This window comes from Typha latifolia, chromosome 2, assembly GCF_019914945.1.
Source record: "Typha latifolia isolate L0001 chromosome 2, TyphaL0001v2, whole genome shotgun sequence".
Classification (NCBI taxonomy): Eukaryota; Viridiplantae; Streptophyta; class Magnoliopsida; order Poales; family Typhaceae; genus Typha; species Typha latifolia.
In genome coordinates this window covers 4,238,526-4,266,025 of record NC_133087.1, presented here as the reverse complement: position 1 = coordinate 4,266,025, position 27,500 = coordinate 4,238,526, and the positions used below count along the sequence as shown (strand labels likewise).

Genomic DNA, 27,500 nt, shown 5'->3' with positions numbered 1-27,500 from the left:
TGTTAGTAAGATACTGATGACCAGATATGTTACGTTGGACTGGTAGCTTGGGAGGTTGATCTATTATGTCTGTATGTTAACCTGACATCAAATGTGACCCAGTTTTTGAGTTAGGACCGAGTATATTTAGGATATCAGTCTTCTGCTATCAGGCTAAAGTGGCTTTTATGAGATATTAATCATGAATTGTACTGTTTTTTTCATCATAATTGTGTCTATTCAGAACATGTAAGATTCTTTTGGTTGCAGTACCTCATCACTTTATCTTTCAGTGGCTTCAATATTCTCTGATCGTTCAGCATAAAACTATCTGAAGGATGAATTCTTTTAGCGTTACCTGCTTAATATCAAATGTTGGAACAGCTCCCATGTACCTAAGAATCCCAAGTGGCACAAATTTTTTCCCGCTCTTGTTTAAATTTGATGTTGTATGAGAAATTGAAAGTTCTTCACTAACTTTTGTGATAATTGCTAATCTTACTTTCATGGAGAGTAATAGGGTAAACATCTGCTCGTATTATTCTTCATAATTGATTAGAATATATGACTGATCTGTAGGAGAATCTTATAATTTTTAATGAAGTTTTATGAAATGGTCTTAGGTGATACTTATACCAGAATGCCGTCAAAGGGTGACAAATAAACTAGTGAAGTATAAAGCGACTGGAGCCGTGAACGGTGAACCATTATCAAGGATGCAGGATGAAGACTGGCGGGAATTCCGTTGGATATTGATATCATGAGGATTGGCCTGAATTTGACTTGGATATAGATTTGGTACACTGTTATCCTTGTGACACTCAGAATGATGTCCAATATTCTATGCGAATGACAATAATTTCATACAGATGAAAAGATCAACCTGACCAATACTGAGAATTTTTTTCTGCTGTCTTTTCTTTTATTAGAAGCCTTGCTGCAGTTACTGTGATAAAGCAGAGCCAGGAAAAACAAAATAATGGGCGTGTTTTATTTCTATTATATCCTGCACAGAGAGTCAGAGACCATAATTTGGTGCCCATGTATTCTTCTTCTTTAGTTTCAATCATGTCCTTTGTTTTTTAAATTCTAAAACTGCAATTAATGCCAATTATTCTACTTGCCAATTGCTATTAATTTTTTTTCATCAACACTCTATTATTTGATTCCCTTTTCTAAGGTTTGTGCTTTCATGTATCCCATATTGTTTAGACCAAATATCATTGCAGGGTTCCCTGTTGCATTGTTACTAAACGTGCAATATAGTTAAACTCGACTGCTTTCAGAAGACTACCGGGTCAAAATAAATTCCCGAGAAAGACGTGCTTTTATGGTTGGAATACTAACATTGCTTTTTCTAAAAAGAGCCTGTCTTTTACAAAAATTATCTAATTAACTCCCTACTGTTATAATCTTTTCGCAAAGAATCCTAAAGTTTAAATTGATAAGACTCTGAACCTGATACTTTAACTTCCAGTGATATTTATTGTAAGAGTGAGTGAAGACGTTATATTCTCAACAAAAAAAATAATAATAATAATAATAACAATAATAATACAATGCCCGTGCCCTAATATTGTCATATCAAAAATTAAGTAGATATACTCGTCAAATTATACCTTTGCTGAAATTATTATTTGAATACCCATTGTGATATAAATAATTAGTAAGAATATTAATCTAAATTCTTTTGCGGAGTAAAAATATAATAATATTCTAGTTAAATAAGTAGAAATTAACTCGGCAAACACTCATATAACATAACTCTTGTTAGCTCGGCAAACACTCGTATATATTTACACCGGGAAACCACAACAGTGCTCAATGCCAGACGCCGTGCCAATCACTACTAACTCCGACAATCGAGTCATATTTAAAATTTCGATTACACGTTGCCACGCCATTTCGTCCTAAATTACCTTCGTGCCCTCCTTAGCCGCGAAATAACTGCTCCTCGTCGAAAACTAACAACCTCGTCCGGATCGTTGCGAAATTAACGCCGTTATCTCAGCAAACGGAAAAGAAGAGAAGCTTTTCAGCTCTCCCTCCCTCCTCTCCGCTTTCCTTTCGTCTTCCTCCCTCTCCTCTACTTGTCTCTACGAACTAAAAATAGAATCCAAGGTTTTTCTTTCTTTACCAAAAAAAAATGAGAGGAAAAAGATAACCCATAAAAAGGTCTCTTGAGAGAAGTCCAGGGGTTGTCCACTTGGCCACGACTCCCGCGTCTTTCGATCTCCTCTCTTCCCTCTCCTCCTCTCCCTCTCGTCGCGCAAGATTCTGCCCTCCTCTTGTGGCCTCGATCATTTTGTCCTTCATTTCATTGATGGAACCGTACGATTCGATCCAGCTTGGTCAACGTCGGTAGGAATCGAAGCTGGATTGATGCGAGAACCGGAGCCTCGTCCTATGATTAGTCCGGTGTTGTAGGAACGAGGAGAGAGAGAGGCAGAGGCAGAGAAAGAGAAAGAGGGGGAAGAAGACATGGCGAGCAACCACGAGATGGGTAAAGTTTGAAACTTAGATTTGGTTATTTCGTTGATCTCTTCGTTTTTTGTATCTGAAGCGGTTCAGTTATTGTTCCGATGCAAGCAGCTAAGAAGCGATCGGATGTCATAGGATGGCTTAATAGCTTGTTCTCAGATTTTAACATGTCTTTGGATGCATCCGAGGAGGAATTTAGAGCGCGGTTGGTTGATGGAACAGTGTTATGTGCAATTCTTAGAAGGCTCTGTCCTGATTATTTGGAAGAGGTCTATAATTGCAGAAAACGGTGTTTTTTTTTCATAATTCTTGGACTGGGTATAGGCGGCAATCTAATCATGATCTATACTGCAGGCTCGAGGAGGTGATCATGTAAACATGTTTCTTTCAGCTCTAGAGAGATTGAAAATGCCTCATTTCAAGATTTCAGACCTCGAACAGGTATATTGCATTGATATGACTGAATTTAAAAAAGATTGCACCTTGTCTTCCACTAACACTTCGAGTTGTTTTATATTCTTTATATTGATACAGGGACCCATATCTGCAGTAGTAGTGTGTCTTCTATCGTTGAGGGATCGTCTGATCTCTCGCGTTGGAGAAGGCATGGAGCCCAATTCACCAGTCAAGGGTGACAGTGAGGCGAGAAGGAGATGGAGACTATTAGAAGGTAGTAGGTTGGAGGCTATGGATGTTTTAAGAAGGGAGAATGCTCAAGGTAGTCAGAACACTGAAGGCCTAGGACAGGAAAGAAAGCAAAGTTTATTGGAAACAAAGTTCCAACGGATCCTAAGGAATTCTGTTATGTCAGGTATGCCCATGCTCACATTTGTTTGCACTTGTACAATTGAAAACTTGATATGTTGAAGTTGGTTGGGCTAACGTAGAAACATAAGGAAATATCTGGTGTTGTGTATAAATATGTAGAGTTACAGGTAAAGATAGGTGATCTGGAGGAGTATTTATAACAATACTACAGGTGCTTAATATCCAACATGAAAAGGAAGAGATAAGTTTATTGTAGGTTCCCCTTATCAATTCTAGTTTCACACTGCATATATTAGCTTGCCTAACAGGTTATGGCAGAGTAGCGCACATCTAGTTTACTGATCAGATCAAAGAGTATTAAATTGAGAACTTTGACCCTCAGAAATTAATTGTATAGCTGATTATACTCTAGTTACAACTATACATAATCTAAACATAAAGATTTACTTAATCAAATTTAATCTAGAAACTAATGTAGTTCCTGGGTTTGTAATTTGTAAAACCTTTTAAACGAATTCCCGGAAGTGTTTAGACTGAAGTTGATCTGATGGCTCTAGCCCTAAAATTTCACCGATATCATAAATATTTTCCTGTAGATTTAATATTGTCAAGGAAAATCTCAAGTTTTTGAGCCAAGGTAGTATCATTAAGGTGATGTAGCCATTAGACATGAAATGATGATTATAATAATGTGCAATATTTGCCTTTCTTATGTGCCTTCAAATGTCTGATTCTGTCCCCCTCAGAGAAGACCTTTTTCTAGCATCTTCATCTGAGAATTTGAGCACAAATTATACTAGCATCAGTCATCTTTACATTCTAAAGAAAATGTGCCCGTTCTATAAGATGAATGGTTATGTTTCTGCTAATTGGCTGCTTACATAGTACACGACTAATTGTTGGATAAAATCTCAATATCCTGCTAGAAATAGAATTACCTTATCAAATTTTTGTTTCCTTTTTCAATCTTTTTCGCATCATCTTGCGCTTGGCCTCATTTTGTTTTACAGTCCTCAGTTCTGGCATGTAAGAGCTGAATGCTTCAGATGATTTCTGCATGAAAATGGAACTTCTTTTATCTGAAATTTTATTAAATAGTTCATATTAGTTAATTAGATGTATCAGAATAGATCATCGTTATGCACCACTATTACATATTATTGCTTACATTCTTTATGATGCCCATTAATTTCTCTTAAAAGAAGGCCATCAATTGTATATATGTAATAATGCCCTAGAAGAAAGTTCCATTGAAATATTTTCAAGGAATATATTGAGTTAAATGAATTACGATTCTTTTGTAGAACCATCAAGTCCTCTCTCCCGTCACGCAGGGCACAAGTTCCATGAGGTTTTCCAAATGAAACAAGGGGGTTATTCTGATATTCCTGCTGCTAAGATTTCTGAAATGATGAAATCAAATAGCTTGGATGTAAGCTCTAAATAATAGCCTCAAGAGTCTACTTCTTACTTCTAATACAAAATGGATATATGCCTTGTTTTTATAAGAATTCTTGCTGCAGAATGCACCAACACAGTCACTGCTGAGTGTCGTGAATGGGATTCTTGATGAAAGTATCGAGAGAAAGAATGGGGAAATACCTTATGTAGGCTACTGAAATCAACACAGTTAGTTTATTTATATCATCCAAATAGTTAACTTTTGTTCTTTTACATTTATTTCTTTCACTTATTATGAAATGTAACTCTCTCTTTTCTAACATAGTCATGCTACCATTGTTTTCATCTAGCGTGTAGCTTGCTTGTTGAGAAAGGTCATACAGGAGATTGAACGTCGTATTTCAACTCAAGCAGAACATATACGAAATGTAAGATGGGATCCTTTTGCATTCATACTTCCATGGAATATTTATTATGACTTACTTACATGTCTACAGCAAAACAATCTTATTAAAGCACGTGAAGAGAAGTACCAGTCAAGGATCAAAGTGCTTGAGACACTAGCCACTGGGACAAGTGAAGAAACTCAGGTAGTTATGTGGATGGTGATCATATCACGTGGGTAAATAATGCACTGTTAAGTCCTTGTTGCTATTAGAGCTTGCTGTTGTGAGATGATGTACTAATTGCTTTTTTTTCCATCTTTCAGATTGTTGTGAACCAGCTCAAACAGATTAAGGTCCATTTCACATCTATGAATCTGCTAGTTGTCTTTTATGCTCTTCATTTAAGTTCTTTTGTAAACTATTTCATTTTCAAGTTTTATTGAACTTATAGATTTCTATTTCTATCTGTCCAACACGTTGCTTCCTTTACATTTTGGTGGTCCTTTTTGTTTTTTTGATTGACATAATTTCATTGCTTTCCACAATCATAAATAACACAGTTTAACTTCTTACATAATCATATATACAGTTATGTATAGTATATACACACATAAATAGGTACACAAATGATGTGTGTGTGTGTGTGTTTATATATGTTTAATTGTACCTAATGGATAACCTAAATGAACACTCCGGTTGTTTTTTCTTTGCACAAGCATGATGATGTCAAAAGTTGATTTACCATGGAATAAAATATGTATTGTCCATTCACAACGATATTCCAGTTAATTCTATGGATTGATTGAATTCAAGTAGTTAACCAGGAGTACAGGTTTGCATTTCTTAGGAACCAATAAACCTGAGAATGCAAAGATCAGTTATATCAATCACATCTTGTTGCTGGATTCAATTGAAATCAAATTCATCTCTAGTTCAGCTTAATCCAAGGCACCAAGTACTCTATGTAGTATGTAGTATGTAGCATTGTATTTGCTGTTGTCTTGCAGTAGCATTCATGATATAACTTTACTGAAGGATCTGTGAAGTCTTGGTTTCTGAAAGGACACATTAGAATGACCATGCTTAATACCACTACAGGTTAACAATTGCATGAAGAAATTTGAGATAGATCAGACACCAGATTATAGATTCAGTATGAGAATCCTGTTCCAGTTCTTTAAAACAGTGCGCTGTTTAAATGCATGTGCTGTTTTATCTGTGACAACTGGCAAGTAATAAGTTGTGATTCTGTTGTTATGTTGTTTTAACTTTTAATGTAATTGTGGGGTGCAAGGATGTTATGCAATATCTTTGTTTTCTAGGAAATTTATTAAGTAATAACATTGAAGGCTAAACACCAATATCAAACTCCATAAGTTTAAAACTTTTCTAATGAAGAGGACTATATACACTATAGTCCACCTATGTATTAGAAATCCATGGGCCAATAGCCAAAGAGAATGCATAAGCCTAACTTTAATACCAGAAAGAGGAAATTTAGGTAAGGGCTAATAAAGGATAAACATACGTTATTTGTATGGTCAGAACTTAGAAATTAGAAGGTCAGCACTCAAGTCAAACAACTGTATCATTGTTGCAGACCCAGGATTATCTCAACCTAGGAGGCTAGGATGGCTGCATGAATAGATACAACTTCGTACATGTTAAATAGCTAACGTTCCTGAACACTATTCTTTATGTATTCTGAAATATGAAGCTTCCATTCTCTAATATTACACTATAACCATAATTCTTGTTTCAGACAGAGAAAAACAGGGTTGAAGAGAAAAAGAAACTTGAGGAGGAAGATGTGGTTAGCCTGATGAAGGAAAAGGAAAATAATGATTTTATAATTTCAAAACTTAAGCAAGACCTAGAAGAGACTAAAAAATCATATGAAGAACAGCATCGACTACTCGAAACTAAGAAGGAAGATGTAGTTAGGATCATGAAGGACAAAGAAAATAGTGATCATATAATCTCCAATCTCAAACAAGAACTGGAAATAACAAAAAGGTTACATGAGCAACAATGTCATTGGTTGGAAGCCAAGGCTATGGAAATAAAAGTGGAGTTGGAGCAGAGGATAAAAGAAGTTGAACTCTTATTAGAAGAGTCAAGGAGGAGGACAAAAGATCTTGAGACATTTTCAGAATCAAAATATCAGAATTGGAATGAGAAGAAAAATATATTGCACAAGTTTACGGGTTTGCAACTGCATTCAGTGCAGGTATAAGTTAATTTACTTCTGTTTTTTTAAGTTCCTTCCAAGTAGTTCAAGTCTAAAGAATTTCTCTTGCACCAGGACTTGAGGTTGTCTTCCGTTTCCATCAGGCATGAAGTCTTAAATACTCAAAAGAAATGGTCTGAAGAACTTAATAGCATGGGTAAAGAAGATTTACCTAACAAGTGTTTCTGTTTGCATACTCTTTGTAAAAGTTCACGTTTTTATTTGGATACTATGACACATATTTTGTTTCCTTTTTAGGCCAAAGGCTAAAAGTATTGACAGATGCTGCAGAAAATTACTATGCAACTCTTGCAGAAAACAGGAGATTATTTAACGAGGTTCAGGAATTAAAAGGTACCTATTATACTCACCTCACCTTATTATATGCAATTAATATCGTTTATTGATCAGTGGTAATCAGCTGGTTAATTCTGCACTTGTTGTTCAGGTAATATTCGGGTTTACTGTCGGATTAGACCTTTTCTTGCTGGAGAAAATCAAAAGTTGACAACAATTGAGTATATTGGTGACAATGGCGAGCTTCTTCTTGCAAATCCTTCCAAACAAGGCAAAGATGGACATAGGATGTTCACGTTCAACAAAGTCTTTGCTCCTGTGTCCACTCAAGGTCTTAATAACATAGCAATTATATTTGTACATCTTCCTCTGTCATGATCCATTTTCCTAATTTCAATTGGACGAACCGGCATGCAATAGTTTATGGCAGATGATATCATTGTTTATCATGCCTTAGGCACACTTCTGATTTCTTGCCCTTCTATCTGATAGAGGAAGTCTTCGTGGACATACGACCACTAATTAGATCAGTTCTTGACGGATACAATGTCTGCATATTTGCATATGGTCAGACTGGATCTGGCAAAACTTATACAATGGTATACAACTGTACTTTTTCTTCCAATATTTTTGACCAGCTTTCTCTTGGCTATCTGCGGAGCAATGTGCTTAGCTTACATTGTCCTTGACAATGTTTCAGACTGGTCCTAATTCTGCATCAGAGATGGATTGGGGTGTCAACTATCGAGCTTTGAATGACCTTTTCCATATTTCTCAGAAAAGACAAGATACGTTTATGTATGAAATCAGTGTTCAGATGGTTGAAATATACAATGAGCAAGTCCGTGATCTCCTCCTCAGTGATGGCTCACAGAAGAAATATCCTTTCATGCATACTTTTAAAGTTATCATATACTCTGGAGTTGGTGATATTCAACTTACCTACCCGCCACTTGGTAGAATTTGGAATAGTACATCTGTAAATTGATTCTCATTCCATTTTATATGTTTTTCCAACCTGAAATTGGTAAAAATCAGGTTTTATTAGCAACACTATCTTTTCTTTAACTTCCACACACTTGGGATTTTGCATACTTCTCAACCTAATGGGCTTGCTGTTCCTGGTGCTAGTATGCATCCTGTCAAATCAACTTCTGATGTGATCGAATTGATGCAAATAGGGCTTGCCAATAGGGCTGTCGGTGCCACTGCTCTCAACGATAGAAGTAGCAGATCTCACAGGTTTCCTTTTGTCTGTCTGCCCCTACATTCTACTGCTATCTTTTATGCTCCTTACCACTAAGCTCTATTGCAGTATCGTGACTGTTCATGTTCGAGCTATGGATTTGAAGACAGGAGCTACTTTGCGTGGTTCTCTTCATCTGGTAGATCTTGCAGGAAGTGAGAGGGTTGACCGTTCTGAAGTTACAGGTGATAGACTTAAAGAAGCACAACACATCAACAAATCATTATCTGCTCTTGGAGATGTTATATTTGCTTTATCACAAAAAAGTGCACATGTACCGTATCGAAATAGCAAGCTCACTCAAGTCCTACAAAGTTCTTTAGGTACTTTATTCCTTTTTCTACTGATGGATTATGTTTCTCTTATTTGGTCTTCTACTATAATTGTCTCGAACTAATAATCTTCATTGTTCAGGTGGACATGCAAAGACACTGATGTTTGTACAGATAAATCCAGATGTTCTATCCTATTCTGAGACTTTCAGTACTATGAAGTTTGCTGAAAGAGTATCTGGGGTGGAATTAGGTGTTGCGAAGAGCCAAAAGGAGGGGAAAGATGTCAGAGAATTAATGGAACAGGTTGATTTTTTTTCCTGTAATTATCTTGTATGTCTTACGCTTACCTTTTTGGGCAGTATTTCCTTGTTAATAACACAACTGTGATTTTGAAAAGAAACTGTAGCCTATCATTTGTGAAATAGGAATAGAAACAAATAATTAGAGGGTAAGATGGACTCTTCCCACTGCGGCCAGTAAACTGTAGAAAATATATGCTGTAGCATCATAATATATTGCTAGAGGAAAGTCTTAAGATTTTCTCCATCTGTGTTGGAATGGAATAAGCAGATAAGGGATGAGTTTTACTATTGGACAAAAATGAGATAGATTAGCCTGTGCCAAAAAAGTTCCTTGATACAAATATTCATTTTGATCAGATTCCAAAATGCATAGTAAGTAACTGGACATGTTGCTGTAGTGGTTTTCGACATTCATTAAATATTTCATGGTGTTAAGTTTTTGCAATTATTCATCAACCAATGTGGTCTAATTACTTGGAACCATTATCTTATTTCAACCCTTTTATTCCTTTTGGAGAGAGACAGTTGGAAGTTAAAGCATCCAACCCAACCAGAAATCATCGCTGAGGGAAGTCAAACTCCTGACATCCCAGCGACTCTCTCAGCCACTGGCATGCCAGTCAACCTTAGTACCTTTATTATCATCTGCACTGAAGATCACTAGTGATCAAGCCGACCTCATGTAGAGACCCTCAAAGTGATTTCTGCAATGGCATTTATTTTATGCTTTCTTGTAATAATAATATAGAAATAAATTATTTGCCTAATGTCGCTTGCTGCTTCACACTATTGGACATCTTTACCTGATGGCAAACCAACATGCATGCGCATATTATACAGTGCAAGAGAATAAATCAACTTTTTTTTATATTGATTAGCAAATGAAGTACCCACACTTGTTTTCAATTTGAAACCTAAAGCACTGGCAAGAGAGAGAAATTAAGGGACTTGAATTTATCTGCAGAGTGCAGATCATTTAATAGCTTAACTGGCAATAATTTCTCGTGAAATGCAATGACAACTTTTGGAGTACTCTTATCAAAGTCACTGGTCTTTCTCTTGATGAAAATCCTTCCAGTATTAGGTACTGCAAGAAGTCAATTTTTTTATGTTCTTTCACCTTTTCAGGTGGCATTCCTCAAAGATACAATAGCAAGGAAGGATGATGAAATCGAGCATCTACAACTGTTTAAAGATAGAAAGACCAAATCTCCCAGCTTAAAGGCCGAAAGACACAGCAATTCTGAATTGAAGCATTCATCTTCCTCCCCTGGTATGTCATCACTAGGTGGAACCACGCAGCAAGGCAAAAAATTGTATGGTAAAATGACATTAACAAGTAATAAGGCAGCTTCAGATCCTGAGGTCTTCTCTGACTATAGTGATAAGCACTCTGAATCCGGTTCACTGCAGTCTGTGGATGATATCAGGCAACAGAAGGAAACTGCAGGTCAGTCGAAGCTGGCAACAGGGGACACAGGTCAGAATTCTGTAGACCTTGAGCTTGTGGGTTTTGGTGATGCTGATTCTGATGAACGATTAAGTGATATATCAGATAGTGGTCTTTCAATGGGAACTGAGACCGATGGTTCGATAAGTAGTGTTGTTGAGTTCACCCTCTTCCCTGAGCGTGATAAACAATCAGACACCACAAAATTGAAAGTGTGAGTTTGTCATTCACCTCCAAGTTCATACAGAAAAATTATAATGATACCTAAACTGTTTCTTGTACATGTTAGCTGCACAAGTTTATGAAGGTTATGATATACTTCATTACTTTGTTCACACTTGCAAATCTCTTCGTCATGATTCATTCTTCTCATATGATGTCCATAAGGTAGCTCCAACAATAGCTTTCTTTTGCTAACTAAATTAGTATTTACAATTTAGTGTGAGTAGAGGTTGCATTGAAGTAGAATATGTATCAGAAGAAGTCTGGGTATGTCCAAAAATAGAAAGAGATGCTACTACTTTATACATAAATTTTCTCATAAAGATTTTACGAATCAACTAAGATCAAACTTAGAGAAAAATGTCATGATTGTGGACATTGTTAGCACACATCTTAACATTCCCTCTCATCTGAGGGGGGGCAGAAGGGTAAAATGCACATTTAGAGGGTTGGAAGGAAGCAGTATTCATCAGTAGTCATCGAAGAACAAAAGATGAGGATAGGGGGCCTGAACTAAGGCTTCAATAATTCTGGTATCCTTGTGAATTAGCTTTACTAACTTGTTAATGCAAAAAGTTAGTCCTTTAAGAATGAACCAACAAAATAGTGTTGCTTTTGCTTCTGTCACTATTTTTCTAAATATTTTTATTTTATGTAATGTCCTTCGTATTTATAATCCATGCAGGTCTAGAATTCCAACACGAGTACCTAAGCCATCTCTCCAGAAAAGGCAAGCAAATGTGCTCGGACATAAACTGAAAGAAACACCGAAATCACCAAGTATGAGATTGATCATCAAAATAATTTCTTTGTGAATTTATGTATACGATTTGTTCTTGAATTTTTCTCATCTACTGGAGTGGAACTGGATTGTTGCTTGCTTAAACTCATAAGAAGACTTTTGGAGTTGAACTGAAATTTCTGAACCGCAGCTTATTTCTTTGACATCCTTTGGCTAACAATAAATGGAGAGGTAATGGGGGATAAAATGTGCACCTTTTTGGTGGAACTATTTATTGTAGAAAGATAAAGCAAAGCGCAAAAATGTGTAATTTTTTATTTCAGAACAATGGAACAAAGAATCTTCAAAATATTAACTTAGCTCACCTGCTATTTCCACAGAAGAATTACTTATTCGAGACGACAACTATAGGAATAAGTGGGGATGAACACACGCAATATCCTTCTTAATTAGGTATCAGAGTATAGATTGTGTAAAAGAGATAAAAGATGTACACACATTTAATGATTTCTTATGTGCTTGTTGTGAATTGACACAAGGTTATCCGCCCCTTTTTCCCCTTCATGAAATAAGAATGTACATGACCAATTATATGTCGTTCTGTAATGTGTACTGATTCTTGTACATTCTCCTATAATGCAGGTCTTAGGAGAAGCACAGACAGCCAAGCAACATCTTCTCCCAGGACTCCAAAACGTTGGCAATAGAAGTGTATTTTCTTGGAAATTTTTTTCTGGCAGTATACTTTTGTATAGTGATTTAGAGAAAGCTACTAAGTATGTTTCTTTGATGGCTACTGTACTGTAGCTAGCCCACTTATTTATGGGATGACATTTCTTTATAGGATGTAATAGTAATATTCATTCATTATCTTCTAATAATAATGTTTATGGTCATTTTTGGTGCATATTAACTTATAAGTATGCATATATATTTTCAGCATGAGGATTCTCTTTGCATTTGTCAAATGAAAAGTTAATCTCCGTGTGGCCATTTATAATAAGTGTTTATAGTTCACCGGGCCTCATCACTTCATGTGAAACATATAGGATGATGATCTACTGAAAATTACCTTGTTTGGATATACACTGAGTTTTCACTATCGGCAATGTAGAAGAATGATTGTCTTCTCACTGTTCTATGACATATGAGCATCACCAGCTATGTGGGAAAAGATCTAAGAATTGAAGGGACTGATTTGCAGTTTTATGGTATTATACTACTATCACTTGTTGATGAAATGCCAGAGGAAGAAATTTAGAAGAATGAACAGGTATGCATGTTTGGCATTCAAGTATTTTGTCCAGTTAGTTAATTTGCAACTTTTATCCTGGCACGTAGTATTAATCTGTTTAAGTATTCCATGTTTGCAGCTTCCACTGTACAAACTAAAATCTGGTGTTGGACCAGGGGGCAAGGACCTCATGGTAAGAGCAATAGATATAAGCTTGTCAATGATATTACTTGTTTCCCAAAGTCTGCACCTCTTTTCCATATTATATGAGTCACCAATGAGGATAATTGAGATGTTGTGACACTTGAAGAGTGCAACGGGAAAGAAGAATCAAAAGAAGGTTAACAATGTTGGAACAGAAATGTTTATAACGACCGAAATATATTACTTTAGATTTAAACAAGCAGATGACAGGAGATAATTTGGATGTGGTACACTTAATTTCACCTATTTGTACTTGTAATGCTGATTAGACTTTTTATGGCACTTAGTTCAATAGCATTGTATTCAGATTTTCTTCTTTCATGGACGAATTTATAGTGTAATCTACAGGTCAATACAGTATGATATTATCAGAAGTTACAAGGAAGAGACAAACTAATTCTGTCAGTACTGTTGCTTAGAAGTATTATTGTTCAAGTATTTGATGCCACCTAGTAGAGATACATGAGAATGAGTGATATATATATATATAATAAGAATACATAAAGCTCCACTGCAGGAGTCTTAGTGAGGACATTGGAGCACAGACACATGCTGACTGATGCAGTCTTAGCAGCTGATTACTTCACCAATATCATCTACATCTGCAATTTCAGCATCTTGACACAGTGAGACATGACATTGGCGATTTAAATTGGAAGACGTCGACCAGAGGGTAGTAAGCAAGAGATGGACTTCAATCAGTAGCTGTGAGCGTTTAGTGTTGAGGATTGTAAATTTATAGTGTAATAGATTGATAAGTGTAGCTATTATTATGGATAATGTATGCATTACATTTCATTTCAATAGTTCCCTCTCTTGACATTGGTAAAAGCTGATCTCATTAGGATTATGAGGCATTATTATTTCTAGGTGCAGTTTCAGTAAACTGCTGCTAGTTATAATTCTTACATCTGTTATTATTACCAATCTGATTTAGGATTCATAATCCTAACTACTTTGATTGCATAGATAGGAAGTGTTCAAATTAAGCAGACAGTAGTGGCATTAACCTGATTATCAGATAGAAGGTTTCTAAAGCAGCTCTAATCTGTATGGTGAATCTTTCAGGATGAAGTTGTGAAGCTCATGCTGGCATTGAATTATAATATTTCCTACTCTTTGTTGAGACAATTGGACCTGTATTATTCTCCTTCTATATTGTTTCATCTAAAATATGCTGGACTACTGTAATCACAACAGTGGATATATCAAAATTAATTAATCTGTGCTACACCTTTTGTTATTCGTCCGACAATCTTATCATTTTAGGTTCTTCAAACTTTAGAAAATCTCATAGAAATACTACCTTGCTGGATAAATGATAGAACGCAATTTTAAGAGAACATATGCATAGAACGGCAATTTGCAAAGTCTACCAGATGTATACCAAGAAGAGCCATACAGAAACTCCTCATAAATGATGATGCAAATGTACTGTTATTCACAGGGTGCCATAACCAGTAATCATATTGGGTATGATACAACTATGCTGATTTCATGCCCCTAAAACACCTCTCTACGTTTACGCAGATTGGAGGAACATAATGAATATGTATGTATATATCTACAATAAATCAGAAAGAAAAAAAGAGAAAAGGTTACAAAATCTCAAGCACTCTTGCTGAAAGCATTTTGATATCGCAACAGCAAATCTCTCTCTCCCCTGATGCTTCAGCTTCTTTTCTTTTCTTTTTCTTTTTTTTCTTTTTTTTTTTTTTGTCTTCTGCGTGCTCTTACCTTTGCTGGAAATTTAGTTTCTTGATGAAGAAAGCAAACAATAACGCAAAGAAGACAGAGAAACCCACTAATACTACTGCCACAACACCCATGAAATCGGTGTTGTATCCGAAATGGTGTTTGATATAGTATTTGATTGGTTGGTCACCTTGACCAGGAACACTGATAATATCATCCAGGTCCCCGTATTGTGTTACTATAAGTCCATAAACTGTCCATGCCAAGGGACAAATCCAATAGTACCAGACCCACCACTTGGGGATTCTCTGCAGTCCAACAGATAACAATCATTAGTCTTTGAAAATTAATGAAAACCATAATGACGAAGGTTGAGCCAACTCACCGGTCTAGGGATGAAAAATCCTGAGAAGAGGTTGAAAAGCGAATAGAAGGTCGCAGCAAAGATTGCAGAAACTTCATGGTTCGGAGAGATTGAGACAGCCAACATCCCATAGTAAGTGAAGTAGAGGAAGGAGAAGAAAGATATGAAGAAGAACCAACAAAATTTAGCTGCTGTCCATTGAAAGCTCATCATGGAGTATACTATAAGCGTATAATACAACCCCTGAATGAACACATATGGTATCTCCATGATCACCTGCAGTAAAGCATACAATTATTGTGAATATTTATCGCAAATAGATCCACAGAACAATAAAAAGATGAACAATTCTCTACATTGCAGGAATTTTTACCTGAGCAATGGCATATGGCAGTGCAGAATACATTCCAGCAGCCCTTTCTCGATAGAACACTGTTCTCTCGATCGCTACGATGGGCTGCACAGTTGAACAATTATTAATGCCCACAAACATCACAGCTGTATACATGGACCCAATGACGATCCTAAGATCATTTGCACTTTTCCTGCACCATCAAAAATTTCAAGTCTTAGATCTCTGCAATTGACTAGTTGAGCGAAGTTAAAAGGCACAAGAAATACAGATCAACACTCTGGTGATCTAACATTATCCAGTATTTACCTCCTGTTGCCAACTTTCCAGAAGATGGTACCAAGCAGCAAAGCAGTGAACAAGGTAAAGAAAAATCTGACAAGGTTGTAGTCAGGGCTCCTCCAATAGGTCCACCATTGCTTCCAAAGGCAGGCTTTGAACTGCCCAAAAGTGGTCTGAGAGTACTTTGATGGGAAATACAGATCACTTGTGCCAGGTGCTGGTTTACTTAGCTCATTGACAAGTCCCTTGTTACGCCTGGTAGCCGTGGCAATTAAAGGTCAATCAGCAATCAGCATAATTGAGGTTGAAAAGGGTGGAGAAAATTTTAGAAAGCAATTAGAGCAGGCTTTCTGTAAAGGTCTCAACTCTCAACAATATGATTTGCATTTCACTCACTGGTGTAGATCTGATGACTTGTAGTATTCAGCAAAATCCATGCCTAGGCGTACTTCCGCAGCAATTGAACTTACTTCCAGCATCCATGTAGCAGGATTGTACTTGTCCTTGATTCTTGGAACCCCTGGAATCGCCTGGTCAACAAAATATATGGTAATTACGAATTTGTCCTTTTTTTGTCATTCAACATTAAAAAATAGTGATGGTTTCATACATTTCTTCTTATCCCTTTTAAGTTTTTCTACTTTCCAATAGATAAGTTGCACGAAACTTTTAGCATTACTATAACTTCAAATACCAAAAACTATTCATTCTACTAACAGATGCATGTAAGGAGAAGTTTGCACACCTCAAAATATTCAATCATCCTATGAGAGTTCCTGCCCAACGGTCCGGAGTATATAACTTGGCCTCCTCTCTTCATCAGTAAAAGCTGTCAGGAAAAGAATTTATAATGAGAGCGTCCATCGAAAATCACAACTTTCAAGCACAGTAATTTGAGAAACCAAAAGGAAAATGTAGTGACTGAAAAGAAGTCTCTTTTTTATTAGCATTACCTCATCAAAGGCTTCAAATATGTCGATACTTGGTTGGTGGATTGTACAAACAACTGTTCTCCCAGTGTCAACTGTATTTCTTACTGTTCTCATAACAATTGCTGCTGCTCTTGCATCAAGACCTGATGTCGGCTCATCCATGAAGATGATGGATGGATTAGCGACAAGCTCCACAGCTATCGTCAACCTTTTCCTCTGCTCTGTTGATAGCCCTGTAATTCCTGGAAGGCCCACTATACCATCCTTCAGATTTTCAAGCTCCACTAGCTCCATTACTTCATCGACAAATTTCTGCAAATGTGTTAAAGCATATAATCTTGTTAAGTCATTATTTCTCCCGTACTCAAAAAAACGTATAATTATTTAGTAATTAGTATACATTTCCAGTTACTCTTCTACTAGTTATAAAATTGTTATATTCCTTTACCTACTTCTTGGCTCAATTTACTTTTTTTTAATGATGTGGACGTATAAACAGGTAACCATGTTTCCCTTTCTGATATAAAACAAAGGAAAAGATAGAGACAGAGAGACAAAAAGACTACAATGATATCATTGCGAGAAGGAACCGAAGTATGTTTGTTCTTTTTACTGAATGAATGTAGAAAGCAACCTAATATGAAGAAAGCAGAACTTGGAATTAGTTATGGCTAATGTTCAGAACTTACCATCTTCTCTTCATCACTGACTTCTTTAGCAAGACGGAGGAAAGCAGAGTATATCAAGGATTCTCTAACTGTGACCTGAGGTGAATGGATATCATTTTGTTCACAATATCCAGAGATCCTTGCAAACGTTGATTGGTTCTTGGGGTAACCAGATATTCTAATGTCTCCTTCGATGTAGCCACCAGTTTTTCTTCCTGCCAAGACATCCATTAGAGTCGTCTTTCCAGCACCACTAACTCCCATAAGGGCTGTTAGGACACCAGGCCTGAAAGCTCCAGTCACCCCTCTTAGAAGTTGAAGCCTGTCTTCAGTCACTCCTTGTTCTTTCATTTCCTGCCATGCAAACCAAGTTTCCACCATTCATTGTTAATACTGCATCTGAAGCAGAGAAACTTGACAAAAATGTGAATTGTGATTTCTCTTCATCATAAATAAGAATCAGATGAAATTGTAAAATGCAATTAGTTCCTTGCCTAACAGTGGAACGTAAAAAAATGTTAAAATAAAGACCAGAACTCACCGCAGGCATATCGACAAAGTAATTTACTTCATCAAAGGACATTGCCAGAGGAGTGAATGGAAGAACCATTCCTCTCTTTGGAGCAACTGCAATGCCAGTGTCAATAGACATTTCCCGATTAAACCCATTGGACGCACCATTGGTAGTCTGACCACTCATGCGTACCATCATCATTTCGCCTGGTAGGATTACAGATATTTGCTCTTAATTTTGGAAAAAGTGGCATTTCTACATTTATACTTTACACTTTTCACTGTAAACAAAATATTTTGAACTGAGTATCCTTACCGGTGTTATTGCCATCTTTTGTTGACAAAGCACGAGGTAGAGAATCGCTACTTGATGCTGTCCTTCTAATCCTTGGGGTCCCTTTCGTTTCATCTTGGTTGGCTTCCATTTCCATTGCAGTTTCTTCAGATATAATAGCTTGTGGTTTGCCAAGAGCTGTTATCAAGCAATAGAAAGTAACAGAAGATTAAAATACTAATACATGGCCATACTTGTATCAATATTCCAGCATAAACAAATGGAACCTAAAAGTGCTGTATTTATGCTAAAAGAAAACTTACGATTCAGATACATGAGCGAGAGTGTGAAGAGCACATTGAAGAAGATGCTGAAACCTAAAAGTGCTGCGGCTCCAATCCAAAACCAGTTATTATCTGTGAAGATATTAGCATTCTCGAGAATCGCTTGTCCTAATCTTTTAGGCACACCATTTTCCTGTCAGCAAGCAAAAAATCTTACAAATCATTTTAACTTCCCAAAATACTAATCCTACAGATTAATGCTTCAATAGATTTGAGAATATAATATAGATGAAAATCATGAAATCATGAAAACAAGATCACTGTTCCAGCAAATGAGAGATTCACTATAAAGTGGTGTGCATGGTAAATATTACATATTTGAAGATAGGAACTTACATTCACAATTCCGTTCATCCACCTTGGAGCTGAGAACTCATTGACTGCTAGAGCATTATATCCGTACATCAGCGGTGAAATCCAGTAGCCCCAAATCCACCATTTTGGAATAATAGCTGGTAGCAAATAAAAATGTGGACTTTGTTTTTAAAAAAAAATGTCGTCATAGCTCCATCAAGTAAACGGTGGTTACAGTACTACCTTTTGGAAGAAGAAAACCTCCAAGAACAAACATGACAAGCAGTGAGAGAGCCCCCCCAGTGTGAGCAATGATCATAGATCTACAAATCCCAGCAATTGATCTGAAGAGCCCAGCCGCCATCTGCTGGGTTAAGAAAACCAGAAGCAGCTGTTTGAAGAACCTGTGGCATAAAGCATAAAGGTTAGTACCAAAAAGCTTCATGCTATAAGTATCATAACATTCAAAGCTACACTGCCAACTAAATGATCGTACACATTAGTATCTGAAAATATGGAGTTCTTACCTGCTAGCTTCAGGGGCAAAACCAATGGTGTAATAAGTCATGACAACCCAAACGATAGACTCCATTACTGATATAGGGATCCGCAGAATGACATTTGGGAGAGTAAAGATCCATGCAGGGTAGAAGAGGAGGTCCCGGTGCTTGTAGAACACCGGGAGCCTTGTGATGGCAAGAGAGAGCTCCGCAAATCCATTGAACATGTTCACAATCAAACCAAAGAGGAGTGCTCCGATATAAAGAAAACCATCATCCACATTCCTTGTGTGCATTCTAGTTCTTATGAACACAGTTGACGCAACGAAGGCTATCATGATGAGCTTCATATATTGATAAAGAAGGTTAGCCTACTGCATGAGAATATCGGTATGAAAAAGAGAGAAAACTATGCGACTCCCTCACCTGCACGGTCTTGAAGATGTATACAAAGGAATTGCGCTTCATAAGGAGCCACTCTTTGGCAAAGGAAGCCTTAAGGAGCTCAGAGGTGGAGACAGAGTGCTTCGAGAAGACGAGGGCAGCCTTGTGGCTGCGGCTCTTTTCATAAGGGACAGAAAGCTCGTTTTCCAGTCGGAGGCCGACATGGAACCGTTTGAAGCGCTGCGCAAACTCCGACACAGAAACGTAGCGATAAGGACTATGCTTGTCTGCCCAGTACTGCTCCTGATCCTTCTTTGATGTCACCTGATAATTGTTTGAGGTACAATGTTAGTTAGTTAGTTAGTTAGTTAGTTAGTTAGTTAACCAGTTAGATTATTAACTGACATACAGTTCAGACTTCAGAGGAAAGCAAGTTAACTATAGGGCTTTCACACATATACCCCTATACTTCTATAGGTGGCCAACATTTAACATTCCTAATCATTTAAACATAAAGAGACAAAATATCCATTTGTATATATAGTTATTAATTAAAAAAAATTACTTCCTTTTCACTCTTAACTGGTTAAGATTTTAATTCATAGTTGTCAAAAAAGCAACATGATTGCATCCCATTTTTTACATGCAAATATCAAATTTAGAAAAGTATATTCATAATTAAAGGTACTTAATTTACCTCCTGGAGGAAGTCAGCAGTGCCCTTCCGCTCAGGGCAGCAGAAGCCACAGGACTGGAAGAAGTCCAGGACATACTCACGCGGACCCTGGTAAACAACCTGGCCTTCAGAGAGGAGGATTATGTCGTCGAAGAGGTCGAATGTCTCAGGCGCAGGCTGGAGGAGGGACATGAGAATCGTGGCCTCACCCAGGTGCACAATCTGCTGTAGGCACTTGACAATTTGGAAGGTAGTGGAGCTGTCCAGCCCAGTGGATATTTCATCCATGAACAACACCTTTGTTGGCCCAACAATCATTTCTCCTGTGTACCAATTAAATCAAAATTTGATAGGCAGACATTGGTGAGCAAAATCCAGCTAAAAAATTGGAGTTAACATGGCTCTAATGGTTCACTTTACAGTATCTTTGACTGACTCAGTAGTACTCTCAAAGTGTTTTTCCAAGAACTCAGTCAGAAACTGAAGAGTAACTGAAACTTGGTGCACAAAACGTTTAGGAGGCTGGTTATCAGAAAGAATACTTCTGTGAACAAAGAAGCATTTCATTGAAGATATGGGATAAATAATTAAATATATGTTGGATAGTCGTTCCAACTAGTTATTTGAAGATGTAACCCAGAATACTTGGTACTGAATGTGATGCTATATAATTTATCAATCAAGAACTTCATTACATTTGAATGAATCGCCAATATGATACTATGGACCAGGCTAGAGTAATGATTGTAAAGCTGCGTACAAGCTTCATATAATTTGAACTAGTTTAGTCTTAAGTACTTAACCTAAATTTAACTCAAACCACAAGTAAAGATGGAAAATGAACTAATTACCAGTGGTAACTCGCTTCTTCTGACCACCTGATATCCCTCTCTGCATCTGATCCCCTACAATGGTATCCGCACATATGTCCAAACCAAGTATCTGCAACCAGTCGTTATGTCAACGTAATATTACACATCCTCCAATGATAAGATCGATAATTATAGCTATATATAAAGTAATACTTCTGACCTGTTTGGTTCGTCATAACAAAAATTCATCATTAAATACAAAACTGTGATAAAGAGGGGTTTATCCAATCAAACACTTTTGCGTGTATTCCCTAATTATGGAACGTGTCAATAATACTGCAATCTCTATCAATGCACCAACCTATCCTCCTCGACAAAACCACAAACAGCTCATCTGCATACCCCACCATTGGTCAAAGCACATGACCTTCCTGAAATAAATTTGGAGGTGGTTCACCAACCCATGCCATGGGCCCCACTATAAAGTGTACAGGCGAATCAGGTGGCCATCTATTTCCAATTCCCTCATACTAAAGTAGTGGACTAAATTTTTTTTACAAAAAAAAATAATAAACGGCTATACTCGCCAACTCTTTCCCATTTCAAAAGTTCTCCCACCACTCTAGTGGTTTGGTACATCTACTATTTTGACCAATTAAACTAAGTTTCCCACCAAGTATTACACAATCTTCTACAAGCAACACTTAATAGAGAAAGAATAATAAATACCCTTAGAGTGTAATCTGTTTGAAGACTGCTCTTGACTCCCTCCATGGCAGTAGCCTGTGAAATTTAAATATGTCAAGTAAAATACTTCTTTTTAAAGCACAATAAGGAAGTAATTAATTAATCAATTACTTGATACCTTCATGAACAGATCGACTTCGGCGTCTGGAAATATTCCAGACTCTCTCTCCCTCCACGCTAGCTCGGATAGAAGGTCTGTGATCATTTAATCTTTGTCAAATCTTTCCCAACTTTTTGAATGGCCCTTTTTTTCAACTTCCTACTTTAATTTTCACGCAGCCTTAGCCTCGTTTACTGAAAGAGAATTTACCGTATTTAGTTCCGACTCCTTGACATCTGGCCGAGAAATCAAGTGTTTCCTTGACGGTCATCTCGCCGACGTGGACGTCGGTCTGGCTGATATAAGCCGCCGTCTTCTGGGGCACGAACTCGTCCAGTGCATGTCCGTTGTACGTTATTTCCCCCCTTTCCTACAATAATTAAACATAAAAATTTAAAATTAAATTAAAAATTTTAACGTTCTTTATAATACCGTGGGTGATTGGATAGTATTATTATAAGCTGCGACAGGACAAGAACTGGTGTGGTTGGATTTGTGAACCCACTAGGTTTAAAGAAAGAGCGAGTCCACAAACCTTGAGAGTTGGGTCCAACTTCCCTGCTAGTGCAAGCAAAAGTGTTGTCTTCCCGGATGATGGTGGACCCAGTAACAATGTCATCCTAATCAAGGGAATCTATAGTTAGTAAAAATCCAACTCCAAATCCAACGTGGAATTTTGGTTATAGATTTTGGACATGATTTTAACTGATCCTGCACTCACCTTGATGGTTGGACGATCCCAGAGACGTCATTGAGGATGGTGAGAGTTGTCCTCTTTGCCATCCTCACACCCGTGAGGCCCACCGCTGACTCAGCAATGTTACGTGCTGTGTTCCACAGTGTGGGTAGGGCCCTCGTGCCGAGGTGGCATTTGGCTTCGATCGTTAGGTGCTCAAATCTCACCTCCACTGTTGGGAGTTGTATGCCAACCCTGATGCAATAAGCAATAGTTTATATTTCTATTTCATGAGATTCTCGTATCATTTGGCAAGAAGAATGGTTTTAGTGGGAGAGAGCCAGCCTGCAAATCCAATCACTTTCATCTCCAAACCCACTTATGATATTAAGAAACAAAGACAAAGTTTGGTTGTTAAAACAAATGGGTGGTTGGGATTCCTCTCTCTTGGAGTAGATGAAGTGGCTAAATTAATGACATTTTGCTTATCACAATTAAGACGTGTCAAGAACAGAAGTAAGTGGTCATCGATCTAATTTCCCAACCTTTTGTGTTTTCCTATTTATAGGCACATTTAATTGCAAGACTATGAGAGGACTAGCATAGGACCGAGCAACTAACGAGAAAAAAACTTTAAAGAAATTATCGCAATTAAGGTTTAAAGTTACAGTGAGTCTCATGGCGAAACGCTAGCTATGGGTATAATATCATGGCCACACTTCTTTAAAAGAAAAGAAAAGAAAAGGAGACAACAAGAACTCACTAAAATTAATCTTTTAAGTAAAAAATCTATAATAATAATTGAAAGGAAAAAAAGATAGCGTTAGCAAGTGATACCTATCGATCCTATCGCGGAGTTTCTTCAAGAACCTCTCGTTGTCCTCCTCGGCGATCTTGAAGAACCTCTCGATGAATTCCTGCCGCTCGCCGACGCCGAGCTTCCGGACGTCGACCTCCCGGTGCTCGTACCTCCCCACCTCGTCCCGGCCGCCGTCCGGCTCCACCGCGGACTTCAGTATCGCAGTGCGGAGGCGGTCGTACGTCGGCAGCCTCTCCAGCGCCGCCCACCTCAAGGCCTCCTCGTCGTCGTTCATCCCTCCTCTCCTGCTCCCCATCGACCTCCCGTACGAGTTGCCACGTGTGAACACCTCCTCCATCCCCCAGTTCCCCATGTTCATGCTCCTGCTGATGCTCCGGCTCAGGTTCCGGCTCGCGCGCCGGCCGGAGTCCCACACCCTTTCCATGGTGCTCTCCATCCTCTAAAGAAATCTTTAGAGAGATCAGAGAGCCAGATGAGTAGAGAGAGATAGAGAAAGGGGTTTAAAAAGAAAAGAAGAAGAAGAAGAAGAAGAAGAAGAAGAAGAAGAAGAGATTGAGATAAAAGAGTTTGGATGGTTGTGTACGTGTGGCTCTACTAATTATATTACAGTTTGAGGACGCGGTTGACTCGATGCGAGGTGTAGTTGGTGGTGAACTTTTCTAGGAGACCTTTTGGGGCCCAGGATGGTAGGTGGATGGCTCTTATCGGATCGCCTGCAAGACAAAGTTGCAGGAATTTTATGCGTCGGATGTACTCGCGCGCCAGCCTCCTATTGGCTGATAAGCGGACATTGGCACAGTTTGGGTTGCAGGAGATCGAAAGGGGGGGGATAGTGGCGTCGGCTTAGGAGATTGGCTTGGTGTGATCTGTATTTAAAGTTTAAGCTTTAATTAAATTAGGAGATTAATTAGGGAATTGGAATTGTAACTAAATTGCCTTCTTCTAGAAGGCCTAAAGATGAGGAGTAAAAATTCCGCAGGCCATTATTAAAACTGAACTTAAATTTTTTTTCAAAAAATTATTCTGCTCTTATATAAATTACTTAAAATTATATATTGGTGAATGATAATGGAATTTTGAAACAATTAAGATTTCGGTGAAAATTATGATATTTTAAATAATATAAAGTCAAAAAAATTTACATTTTAGAGCGTTGTATAGTATTAAGCAGAAATACAAATGATGCATAGAATATATTTTTTAATTACTAGCTTAATCAGCTATTACCATAGAGTAATCAAAGTTGTTAATTAGCCGTATAAGTACTATATTCTAAGTGTTCTCAATTAAAATTGGCTTAGCTTATCTCACAAAGCTAAACAATTTGTCCATCCATAGTGCTTGCACGACAAACTCACTTAGGAACAAAAAATAATATCACCATCCTAATTAGAGAAAACATGTCAATTAAGAAGATAATTTTATCAAAAACATCCTACATCCTATCACTGTTCTATCCAGTTATCACATAAGCAGAACGATTTTTTAATTTATTGGGGCACTAAAAATAAAACAAAAGAATCCAACGAGCTATATTAAAGAGGCAAATGGAGCTTTCCAACTTTGAATCTTTTAGTGTGTGCAATTATTCCACGTCCAAGAATTGTCTCCAACTCCCAGGAACTATTTGGAGGTGGTGGAGAATAGAATCATATCAACCTGACTTTAGCCATCTTGAGATTTAAAAAGTAGGTTTGGTAGATATAAAAAAAAAAGAATTAACTTTCCTTGCTCACAACTAATTGATAGGGCTAAAAAAGAAAGAAAGAAATAAAACTTTTTTGACCAAAGATTACTCCAATTAATGGAGTTTACTAGAATCACCATGACATCTTTGAGAGGAGTAATTAAATAAAACAATGCTTGCATTAAAGCAATCAGATCTTATCTAAGTAGCTTTTATTCTGTTGATTGGTAGTTGAGTAGACTTTTTCTTCATGTAGACTTAGCCGTAGCTCTTTGGATTAAGACAGGGTTACAGCCTTGAAGACTTGTTATAGAGTTGGGTGGCAATAATGGAGAAGAATACAAGACCATGTCAGATGGATTTAAAAACTTGGTGAAAATAAATCATACTTAATTTTTCAAAAGTGTACATATTTAAAGTTGATATTTGTTTGTATATATCTAAAAATACTGTATATATATATATAACATGCCTCATAAAACTCTTCTCTTTTCTTAATAAATACATGCCAAATATAACTAACTGTTAAAAAGATAAAAATATTCTTACTCTTACTTGCATCATCGTTCCTTTCTGTTAAGGATAAACATAAAAATAAGAAACCCTATTTCAGATAAAGTAAAATAACATATTATCCTATTGATATCTTTTGGTTAGCCATGGTTAAATAAGTGGCTCAAAATGTATACATATATTGTTGAAAAGGTAAATTTATCCATCCCAAGAGTGTGACAAGCTTTAGAGATAAGAGTAGGTCTTATCTTGACCCACTACTCCATCCTCAAAATTCCTTAGTATTGATTGGTATCACACCAACCTAGTTTTGCCTCTCAAGTCTTCCAGTTCACTGGGTCCAACTCTCCCAAGTCATAAACACCTTGAAGGAGTTTTTTATAATAAAAAAATTCAACTAGTTTACTCGAGTAGATGACTTTTAGAGGATATGTACACATATAGAAGAATCACCAAGTCAGTACTTTTGTTTAATATAAAATGTTTTCTCTGTGAATAATCTTGGATACTCATAGATAGAAAAGTATCATATTTATGTTGCAGTTCTAAACTCTCATCATGTTTGTGATTCTTATTGCATAAATAATTACCTACTCATACCATATACTCTTTTGGTGAAGTTTCCTTTGCTTGATTCTAGCCTAAGACCATTTCCCACTATAGTCCACAATGTTCATTCTCACTGGAGTCAATTGGCCTTTTGGGTGCTCTTTTTTAGTTCAAAGAAGAAAAGAAAGCAGACCACCAAACTTAGGTAGGGTTGTTGGTGGCCTTTTTAGTGAGTTCATATGGTCCAATGTGAACATAATGTTAGTCTAATTGACATGTTTAACACATTGAGTTGTGTGATAGCCATAGATATAGGAGTTGGTCAATATTTGTACACACACATCACTCTTTGGTAGTTGTGTGGGTTCGTATTTATTTATGTGATAGATAACAGGAGATTAGAGACCCCAAACTGAGTGGCCAATTCATCAACCAAATAGTCTTTCTACCTGCCGGCCAAGGGAAACTATTCTCTTTCCTTTTGAAAATGATTCAGGCTTTCCTTTCTGGAGCCCTTGGGATTCAAATCTGAAGACATTTCTGAGTATAATCCCATTGGCCGCCCCCCTCCTACATAGAAGAAGTAAGTCCAAGAATGATTCCTCTCGGAATAAGAACAGTTTGCAGGAAAAATTAAAAATAATAAAATACTCTCTATTCCAGTAGTTGTCCTTGGAATAAAATTAACTCTAGGTGTAGGGATCAAATATGGGTGATAAATAAATGCAAAAAGTAAGATATTGTTTATTTAAATTTTCTTATCTTTTGTTGATTTAAGACTACCCAAACTGAATTATACAACTTCAGATTACTATTGTTATGAGTGATGCTGTAAAAATTGCAACAAAAAAAAGCATTCTTCGTGCTAATAACCCTCAAATTAAATATCATTGATGATAAGAGGATATTTCCTTGTAAGCCCAAGTATGGGTTAAGTAATATACTCCCTGAATTATACTATTGGCCCCCTATGTCAACAGCATCTCAAGGAACCATCTTCTTTTCCCACTCTTATTGTAAATGCTTTCACGGGTCCTTGTAGTATCTACTGATGTGTTGATATTTGCCAAATATAAAAAATATATATAAAGAAAAAGGTTT

At 37.1% G+C, this 27,500-nt stretch overlaps 2 protein-coding genes and 1 long non-coding RNA gene across 5 annotated transcripts; 2 read left to right on the top strand and 1 right to left on the bottom strand.

The window, feature by feature from the left end:
• Nucleotides 1–549: 549 nt before the first annotated feature.
• Nucleotides 550–1,116, top strand: LOC140782349 (uncharacterized). Its single transcript, XR_012107852.1, has 2 exons — nucleotides 550–777; nucleotides 909–1,116. It is a non-coding gene; the product is annotated as an uncharacterized lncRNA (long non-coding RNA).
• An 832-nt stretch (nucleotides 1,117–1,948) lies between these two features.
• Nucleotides 1,949–12,686, top strand: LOC140782493 (kinesin-like protein KIN-14M). 3 transcript variants are annotated; one of them, XM_073129084.1, is made up of 22 exons: nucleotides 1,949–2,482; nucleotides 2,572–2,729; nucleotides 2,815–2,901; nucleotides 2,995–3,271; nucleotides 4,533–4,660; nucleotides 4,752–4,835; nucleotides 4,980–5,057; nucleotides 5,127–5,219; nucleotides 5,339–5,368; nucleotides 6,778–7,245; nucleotides 7,321–7,402; nucleotides 7,504–7,599; nucleotides 7,694–7,873; nucleotides 8,035–8,141; nucleotides 8,243–8,422; nucleotides 8,621–8,784; nucleotides 8,858–9,111; nucleotides 9,203–9,366; nucleotides 10,494–10,845; nucleotides 10,921–11,029; nucleotides 11,723–11,817; nucleotides 12,422–12,686. In XM_073129084.1, the coding sequence occupies exons 1-22, from the start codon at nucleotides 2,461–2,463 to the stop codon at nucleotides 12,484–12,486; spliced, it is 3,273 nt and encodes a 1,090-aa protein (XP_072985185.1). In that variant the 5' UTR covers nucleotides 1,949–2,460; the 3' UTR covers nucleotides 12,487–12,686. The 3 variants fall into 3 exon arrangements, with proteins under 3 accessions (XP_072985185.1, XP_072985183.1, XP_072985184.1); XM_073129082.1 differs by having other exon boundaries at nucleotides 10,494–11,029; XM_073129083.1 differs by having other exon boundaries at nucleotides 2,032–2,482; nucleotides 4,563–4,660; nucleotides 10,494–11,029.
• Nucleotides 12,687–14,599: 1,913 nt separating this feature from the next.
• LOC140782037 (ABC transporter G family member 42-like) lies at nucleotides 14,600–24,230 on the bottom strand. The gene is made up of 23 exons (XM_073128374.1): nucleotides 23,668–24,230; nucleotides 22,876–23,085; nucleotides 22,690–22,774; nucleotides 22,365–22,524; nucleotides 22,173–22,249; nucleotides 22,037–22,090; nucleotides 21,347–21,437; nucleotides 20,517–20,818; nucleotides 19,862–20,143; nucleotides 19,463–19,779; nucleotides 19,179–19,339; nucleotides 18,978–19,093; nucleotides 18,621–18,774; nucleotides 18,340–18,495; nucleotides 18,052–18,230; nucleotides 17,532–17,864; nucleotides 16,864–17,154; nucleotides 16,656–16,739; nucleotides 16,307–16,440; nucleotides 15,938–16,165; nucleotides 15,650–15,821; nucleotides 15,298–15,552; nucleotides 14,600–15,220 (listed from the first exon to the last, which is right to left on the bottom strand). Exons 1-23 carry the CDS (start codon nucleotides 24,084–24,086, stop codon nucleotides 14,951–14,953), a joined length of 4,530 nt encoding a protein of 1,509 aa, XP_072984475.1. The 5' UTR covers nucleotides 24,087–24,230; the 3' UTR covers nucleotides 14,600–14,950.
• Nucleotides 24,231–27,500: the final 3,270 nt, after the last annotated feature.

Excerpts from the sequence above, each read along its gene's own strand:
- LOC140782493 (XM_073129082.1), top strand. The coding sequence starts at position 2,461 with ATGGCGAGCAACCACGAGATGG. Across the intron at positions 2,483-2,571 it reads GGCGAGCAACCACGAGATGG|CTAAGAAGCGATCGGATGTC; the intron begins GTAAAGTTTGAA and ends CGATGCAAGCAG. Across the intron at positions 3,272-4,532 it reads AAGGAATTCTGTTATGTCAG|AACCATCAAGTCCTCTCTCC; the intron begins GTATGCCCATGC and ends ATTCTTTTGTAG.
- LOC140782037 (XM_073128374.1), bottom strand. The coding sequence starts at position 24,086 with ATGGAGAGCACCATGGAAAGGGTGTGGGACTCCGGCCGGCGCGCGAGC. Across the intron at positions 18,496-18,620 it reads CTCGCTCATGTATCTGAATC|CTCTTGGCAAACCACAAGCT; the intron begins GTAAGTTTTCTT and ends GCTTGATAACAG. Across the intron at positions 15,221-15,297 it reads GATTTTTCATCCCTAGACCG|AGAATCCCCAAGTGGTGGGT; the intron begins GTGAGTTGGCTC and ends GTTGGACTGCAG.